This window comes from Labrus mixtus, chromosome 22 (genome assembly GCF_963584025.1).
Source record: "Labrus mixtus chromosome 22, fLabMix1.1, whole genome shotgun sequence".
NCBI classification, from domain to species: Eukaryota; Metazoa; Chordata; class Actinopteri; order Labriformes; family Labridae; genus Labrus; species Labrus mixtus.
In genome coordinates, this window is record NC_083633.1 from 18,440,391 (window position 1) to 18,448,775 (window position 8,385).

General features: G+C 37.7%; 2 protein-coding genes across 2 annotated transcripts in view; one reads left to right on the forward strand and one right to left on the reverse strand.

The window, feature by feature from the left end:
• The first annotated feature begins 1,668 nt into the window (after positions 1-1,668).
• Positions 1,669-7,001, forward strand: eri1 (exoribonuclease 1). The gene is made up of 7 exons (XM_061030507.1): positions 1,669-2,054; positions 4,476-4,657; positions 5,101-5,317; positions 5,428-5,511; positions 5,596-5,705; positions 5,805-5,919; positions 6,727-7,001. Exons 1-7 carry the CDS (start codon positions 1,980-1,982, stop codon positions 6,967-6,969), a joined length of 1,026 nt encoding a protein of 341 aa, XP_060886490.1. The 5' UTR covers positions 1,669-1,979; the 3' UTR covers positions 6,970-7,001.
• Positions 7,002-7,792: 791 nt separating this feature from the next.
• The window catches only part of lamb1b (laminin, beta 1b), a 27,136-nt gene continuing 26,543 nt past the window's right edge, over positions 7,793-8,385 (reverse strand). Inside the window, exon 33 of the mRNA XM_061030505.1 lies at positions 7,793-8,385. This exon is cut by the window's right edge and continues 425 nt beyond it. The gene's annotated coding sequence lies outside the window, so the exon portion shown is untranslated.

Sequence of the window (8,385 nt, forward strand, 5' to 3'; positions counted from 1 at the left end):
GGTTGCCTGCCCTACATTTTTTCTGCTTATTATTCCCCTTTTTTTGAAAAGTTCCTGACATCTCATCTATTATGCATTATCCATCAGACAGGCTGTTTGAGATGTAAGGAACAGGGATCAAACAGCGCTGCACGCTTCATAAGGAATTCATACATGAAACTGCTGTGAATGACTTGACAAACAGCAGCTGCGGCTAAAAAGCAAAACATGTTTTTTAGTATTTAAGTAAATTATCTCATCTCTCCTTCTCTTGGAAATGAGTGAAACAACTGATGCATAACTAATTTAGTCCTGAAGGATTCACAGCTGCTTTTATATATGTGTTTTTGATTGATCTACATTAAAAGACAATAACAGTTTATTCTCTCATCACACTGATGGATATATAATTGTCTACAGAAAAAGCAGCAGTTCTTTAGTCGGGCTGCTTTGTGGACCATAAATCTTTAATCCAGTTTTTCCGGCCTCAGATTCATTATTCAGACGATGTTTTGTTGGTTTCTTTGCTCCTGCTCTTTGCCCTGCACACTGCTCTGTTTCTGCTACAGTTCATTTTGCTCAGAGGAGCCACAGTACAGGAACCCGGCGGGACTCAAACTCCTGTCCTGGGTCAACAACATCAAGCAGGGCATTTACAAACTAGTGTTAAGAACTTTCTACTTTATATTTATAATAGGCACCATGACACAGAATAAAGCATGGATTAGTCTGCCACCTAGCTGTCAGCAGCGCCTCCAAATAATTACATCTTGACGTTTTAACAGTGTAAACTACTCACATAAGAAATTTTACCATATATGTTTATTAAAATGACTAATGCCATTGTTTCCAGTAACCGTGTTTTATTATCAGTCTTAATTAAATCTGCCTGGAAATCTTAGTGGTTTTGCATAGAATAAATTATTTATGGAATAAATTCACTGCTGGAATCGATATCATATTTAACAAATTTGATTGAACCTATCGTTTATTTAACATATATCAAAGAAAACCGAAGTAGTTTGATAGTATTTACAATTACTTATTACACTCTTAAAGTATTTCTATTAACAAGAGAAAATCATTTAGACTGTATTTACCACTGCTAGAGCCTTGTACAGTATGTTTGCCCTTTATCTTGTGAAACCAACGTATTTAATAGAAATTAAGAAATTATAAAGATGAAGAAATCCATTAAAACTTTCAGTATATTGGAAAAACCTTTGATGCAAAAAGACTAAACAAGATCAGAAGAAAACTAAAGGAACAACCTCCACTTTTAGATCCATATTTGATGTTTATTTAAACACAGCTGAAAAAGTATAAACATTTGATTTGTTTTTTTTTATTTGTAAATTTTATTTCATTCAAACAAACAATAAAGTTAAGAAAAACAAACAAACATAAAATCTCAAATTTTGAATGAAAAGGAGCAGAAAGAAGACTAATCTTATAATATCTGCCCCTCTTTCACGAAACATTAATTAAAACAAAACAAAACACTTAATTCACAACATCACATACTTCGTCATCACATATCTGCCCCCAGAAATAAGGATTACACAGTTTCCTTGACAGGGATGCATTTCTCGGCATAACACCGGGCGTTTCTCATTATCGCAAATTGCCATGTATCATCCTCACCGCACGATGGCGCCAGTGAGCACCGCCTTGTTTTGGCGCAAACCGGAAGTTGTCATAACTGTCCACCTTAGAGAAAAGTTTCATGTCGCTGCGGAGAGCTAACGGATGAACCGCTGCAACCGGCTCCTAAATATCTCCAATATCGCTTTAAAATACATTCTTAATTTTTTAATGGTGTCAAGTTGTATAAGAATTTAACGTTTTAGCGTTATAATCTGGCGGCGTCACAGCTGACAAGCGCGAAGAAGAAGTCACCGAGCATTGTTAGCATTGTTAGCTACAAAGACCACTAGCATCTTTGTTTACATAAATTAATGCGCTTGGTTGTTTTGTTTTGAATTAATTCCCTGTTTTAAATGGATGAGCACAAGGAGAATATTCAAACCAAGGACGTCAATGTGAAGATGTCTGATCCCGGAGAAGAAGAAAAGGTTTGTGTGAAGATAATTTAATTGATTATAAAGTTAAATAAGATATTTAACTCTAAAGTGTTTTGATGTCACAGCCTGTAAACAACCTTTACCTGTTTTAACAATAAAAACAGGTGTCACAGTTATAATTGGTAGTTATCATTCAAAACTTAAATATTTATCTGATGTGATTTATTAAAAAACGTGGCAGTTTATTGCAATTTTAATCTTCAGGTTGTAACAAAGGTTTTATAAATGTTGTGAAACTGTTTCTATGTTGTGAAGTAAATACAGAAACTGTTCTGTCAGTCAAAGGAACTAAATATTGGAATATTCTCCCACTCACAATAAGAGACATGCAACCTTCAAAACACCTCAAACAAGTCTGTGACCACCTTTAACCTTTAACCTCTGTTATTGTCTTGTGTCACATGTGGATTTGTATTTTATTTGTAATTTGTATTTCTCTGTTACCTGCATAGAGACAACAGATGGAAACTAGCACTTCTGCTATAATCTGTAATTAAGATTAAGATTTACTTTTATTGATCCCAGTAAGGGGAAATTTCAGTTTTTACACTCTGTTAGTCATGAACACACACATGCACACAAACAGGATCCTATGGACATGCACTAATGGAGAGAAGCCAGAGTGACAGGCCACAGCGGGCGGCAACCCTCCGGTTCCCAACCCAAGTCCCTACAGACTGAGCTACTGCCGCTCATTGTTACAGCTGTTCATTATTTATTTCTTCTTTATTTCGAACGATTAAAAAATAGATGAAAATGAATAAACAAATGGAAAAAAATAAAAATCTGTATAAAATAAAAAGCCAATTTCAATATAATACACATCTGACTCGTTTGAAAAAGGGATAGGAAGAAGCCCAGGCTTGTCAAGTCCTACCCCCATTCTTCACCATTAACAAAATGCAAAATCCAATAAAAGAAACTAAACGGACAATACAAAAAAAATACTCCAATCGAGCTATTAAGAAAAACAGAACAAAACAAAAACAAACAAAAAAAAAGAACAAAATTAACATTAATATGCACTGTCCCTAACAAATAAATAAATTAATAAGGTCCCCACGTGTACTGGAAAACAGTTTAGTTACAATTTACAGTTTTCTAGTCATGGAAAATGTCAAGTTTCTTGTGCTTCCCAACTTGAGATGAATGATCGTCTACATAATACCTCAAAACCATCGTCACAACCATCAATGATGATGGTTGTGACAATGTTTTTGTTTGATAACGACGACTTATAAGATGGTTTCTATACTGATTAGAGCTTTCAAGAACTGCCCTCAATGTTGTGCTTTGCCTCTGGTCACTTCCTGTCAGCACCTGTGTGTCCAATCAGACTCAAAGCTGATCGTTTGCTCTTACTGACATTGTTCCCTTTTTTCTAGATCCTTGCTTGTGTTGTTCTTACTCTCTGATGTACGTCGCTTTGGATAAAAGCGTCTGCTAAGTGAATTGTAGAATTGTACACAAAAAGGACCGGACTCCACTCAAACAATTCCTTTTTCAGTTCCTTTTATTTTTAGGCTTTCAATTTAGCTGCTGAGGTGAAAAACCTATTGAAAAGAATAAATAAAACGACCAAACAAATGCAAGTTACTATGTGCTTAATATGAACCGCCAACATTCAAGGAGAATACAATCAAATTAATTAATGCCTTCAGCCCACCCTTTAACTTATTTCGTATTTTAAACACATTTTCATCTTTCTCCATTTTAATATATCAATTTACACCCGTGCAAACTCATGTCTTTTTAACAAACCCCTCACCTTATTCTAACATACCCACTCGTGATGATACGCACAATCAATCAATCAATCAATCAATCAATTCATCAATTCAAAAAGCTTGTCCTCACCCTGTGCTTCCGCGACAGTGAGAGAAAGCTAAATGCCCTCAAAATCTTCTTCATACCTGGAAGGTGATTTAAACATTTTCCTAATTATACATCAGAGTTTCCACACACAGATGATCTTATCATATGAAGGGCTAAATCCTGTTAAGAATCATATCAAATAGTGATGATAGTCTGAACCACCTTTGAATTGCTTCATGTTTTTTTTGTTTTTTTTATTTAACCTTTATTTATCCAGGAAAGTCCCATTGATATTTAAAAACCTCTTTTTCAAGGGAGTCCTGGAGCAAAAGTTACAGTTACACTCACAACATACAGACAGCAATTAAAATGATAAAAAACAGTTACAAGTAAAGGAGGTTGTCTCAAGTGCTCTCAGCCTGATTTTAAAAGCATTCTAAGAAATCAGTTCAGTTATTTTCCAGTCTTTTTGGAGCATGTTCCATGTAGAAGGAGCAGAGTAGACGAAAGCCCTTTTTCCCAGCTCTGTGCGGGCAAATGGAACAGACAGCAACAACTGATCATTTTATGAATTGTGATGATATCATTTCTTTTTAGACGAAGCCTTGCAGCAGGGTCATCCCTGAAGAAGAATCTGCTCCCGAGGTGTCCTCGCCTCAGTCCAACAGTGACTTCAGTCATCCCGTGTACAAAGAGATCGCTCTGGCTAATGGACAAATCAACCGCATGTCACGGGATGAGTTAAAGAAAAAGTTAGCAGACCTGCAGCTCGACACCAGGTGAGCGTGACTGTAATACAGAAGATAAAGAGGGAGTAGTAGCTCACACCAGATGTTGCTCCCTACTTATCCCTCCTCCGTCTGCCTGCTGCACACCTGAGTGCAATTGTACTAATTCCTTGTTGTAATTACAAAGAAATGCAAACTCCTGCACATCTCTTAATTACACAAATGCGTTACAAACGATCATTAGAATAAGATTCAGATTGTACTGTGTCGAGGATTTTGACAACCTCATACACGATTCCTGCATGCTTTAAGATGCACAGGATGATTTAATGATCATTTTACCATTGAGAGAAATTAATGAGCTTACCTGACTATGTGCAGGTCAAATAATATAAAAACTGATAATTAGTTAAGCTTAAATATTGAGCACTTAAGGTTTCCACCACCAGGATCAAAATAAGAACTAAACAGTGTCATAAACATTTTGTGTGAAGAGGTGTGAAGGACGTGATGAAGAAGAGGTTGAAGAGCCACTACAAGAAGCACAAGCTGATGCAGTCTGCAGGAGACGGGGGGCCCACCGACACCTACTACGACTACATCTGCGTGGTGGACTTTGAGGCAACGTGTGAAGAGGATAACCCCGCAGACTTCCATCATGAAATCATCGAGTTCCCCATGGTTCTCATCAACACGCACACGCTAGAAATAGTGAGTTGATTTAGTGAGGATGTTTAGTTTTCAATCTGCAGGTGGAGTCGTTTGGTTTCTTAACATGTTTATGTGTCTTTTTGTTTGTTTGTTTGTTTGTTTGTTTGAAGGTGGACTCTTTTCAGGAATATGTCAGACCAGAATTGAACCCACAGCTTTCAGACTTCTGTGTGAAGTTAACAGGAATCACACAGGTCGGTGGTTCTGGTTCTGTTTGATTCCAGTGTTTCTTAAATATGTGAATATTTCAGTGAGTTTAAAGATGTGATCTTGTGCAGAAAATGGTGGATGAAGCCGACACGTTTCCAGGTGTCTTGCAGCGGGTCGTCGACTGGCTGAAGGAGAGAGAGCTCGGGACAAAGTACAAATACGCCATTCTTACTGACGGGTATGTTTGAACTTAACATGTTTGTTTCCTGTTTGTTTGTGATGAAATCTAAACTGACAGCTTCATTACTCCTGTCTTCTTCTTCTTCTTCGTCTTTAGTGCCTGGGACATGAGCAAGTTCCTCAACATCCAGTGTCAGATCAGCCGCCTCAAATATCCCAGCTTTGCAAAGAAATGGATAAACATCAGAAAGTTATACGGAAACTTCTACAAGGTTTGTTTTTTTATTTTCTGATTATTAAAATGTCATATTTTACTTACACTAAGAATAATATGGATGAAAATACTCAAAAATATAAAACCCTGATAATGAAAGTGTGCAGTAACAGTTATCATATTCACTTTATTGTCTTTATACTAGTCCAGGACAACATAAAGAATTGTACAGATAATGGTGCATCACAAATCAAAAGGTGCTCATACAGAGACAGACACTTTATCAAAATCATGACACTTTATTCATCGTTAACACATTTTATTTTATTGTTGCTGAACTTTTTTCATAGATTTTTCAATAAAAATCTTCTTTTTTTTTTGTTCTTGTGTAAATAAAAAATAGACCTTATGTTGTTGATATTTCAGAGGCTGCTTTCATCTTATTGGCTTGAAGCTTTGAAGTAAAAAATGACAGATGAACGATGGGAATGCAAAAACAGGTTTACCTAAAGACGTGATATTGATCAATGCTTCCTCTTTAAATCAGGATATTGAATCGATGCTCGTTCGATCAAATATGGAACGTTAAACAACTTTTGGTCCTCTGTGGCTCAGTGTTGGAGTCGGTGAATCCCAAACTCCTGCAGTCACATGTTGATGTGTTTTTGGGCAAGACACTTAACCTCAAATGACTCCCGCTGCTTCATGTGAGAATGTGTATGAATGGATTATTTTCTACTGATGGACAGCCTCTGCTATCAGTGTGTGAATGTGTAGGTGTGACCTGCGGTGTAAAAAGTGTTTTGTGTTGTAGAAAAGCACTCTACAAGCTCAAATCCATTCTAACAGCTCTGTCCTCCCGCAGGTTCCTCGCGCACAGACAAAGCTGAGCACCATGCTGGAGAAGTTGGGTCTGAAGTACGAAGGCCGTCCTCACTCCGGCCTCGACGATTCACGCAACATAGCCCGGATAGCTCTGCGCATGCTGCAGGACGGCTGCCAGCTGCGCGTCAACGAACGCATCCACGCCGGGCAGCTGCTCTCCGTCCCCAGCTCGGCTCCTGTAGAGGGCGCTCCTCCCCCACACGGCCCCAAGAGCAAAGATTAGAAACAAACTTGAGGCTCCTGCTTACAGGAAAACCCCCCCACATCCGAACCCGCTCTTTACCCGAGTGAACTTCAGGAGAAAATAGAAGTTGCACATTTTTTGTTCCAGAATTTAAAGCTGAAGTTGGTGGAGGGTGTTGAAGTCGGACTAAACGGGGTCTGCACGAGGATTCAAGATGCATTATACATTTACAGCAGTGTTTTTGTGGGAGGACTTTTCCTTCCACAGCGTCTGTGTTATCCTCTTTAACCCCACTTTATCAAACTGCCATTATCCATCAGACGACGGGATTAAAAAGCCTTTCCGTTGTCACAGGATGGTCTGAATTTTTTTTTTTTTCAGGTTTTGTTTCCTTAAAGACAACAAAAAAATAAAACCCAAATTTTGTTGATTCTTAACAAATTCTTGCTTTGGCTTTCACGTCTCTTTATTTGTCCAACCTTTGTGCGCGCATTAAAGACAGAAATCTCCATAAATGTAGATTCTTGTCATGTTGTGTTTCATCAACAGTTTCAGGGAGAAACAGTTTCTGTTACGTCACGGTTAGGTCGACGAGTTCCGCCTGTGTTGTGTCCTCCTTTGTATGAATGTTGAATAATTTTCATTTCATGGACGACGCTCTTATTTTAACAGGAACAAATCTTCTGAAAGCCAAACTGAAAAATAAAATCTGTTTCTTTGTCTTGTCGACAGGAAGTGAGATCTTTGTCCGGTTTGTGTCATGTTTAGATACAGAAATGATTCTAGGTACATTTCAGACTTTAACACTTTTTAGTTTAAACTTTTTGACTCTTTTATCAAACAAGAAAACAACAACACCAGAGATGTTTGAGAAACTTTATTTTTCAATTCAATATTTCTCTGAGGTCACAGAACCGTTAACAAAATGCTTCTGCTCCTCTTACTGTTAAATATATTTAGGCTTTCAAAGGAAGTATAAAACTGTAACATGTCTATCAAATAGTCTCATATTTAAATCTCATACAGCTTCATCGTATATTCTCTACACATTCTGTGTTTGAAGCACTGAGGTCACTTTGGCTTTTAGTGGTTTCCTTTTGGGACTTTAATACTTTGGCAGCTTTGAAACTCGTCTCAATTGCTAAAACACTTTTTGGCACGGCTGAGTGTTAAGTCGTCGGCAGAGACACGACCAGACAAAACTTTTGGCACTGAGGGTCGAACATCGTGATAGCTTTCAAACACTCGGGTGACAGCTGTATTTCACTGGAGCCCTAAGCAGACATGCATCCATATAATAAGTTCACTCAGCTTTCCAGTGATGACGAGTAACTTCCAGTTGTGTCCTCGAGATTCAATGATCTTGTACTCAGAGAAAAGCAAAAGCACTCATAGAAATAGTCTCGACTTTCCTCATTAGTGTGGGCTGACCAATCAGTGACCAGCTTGCTGTTT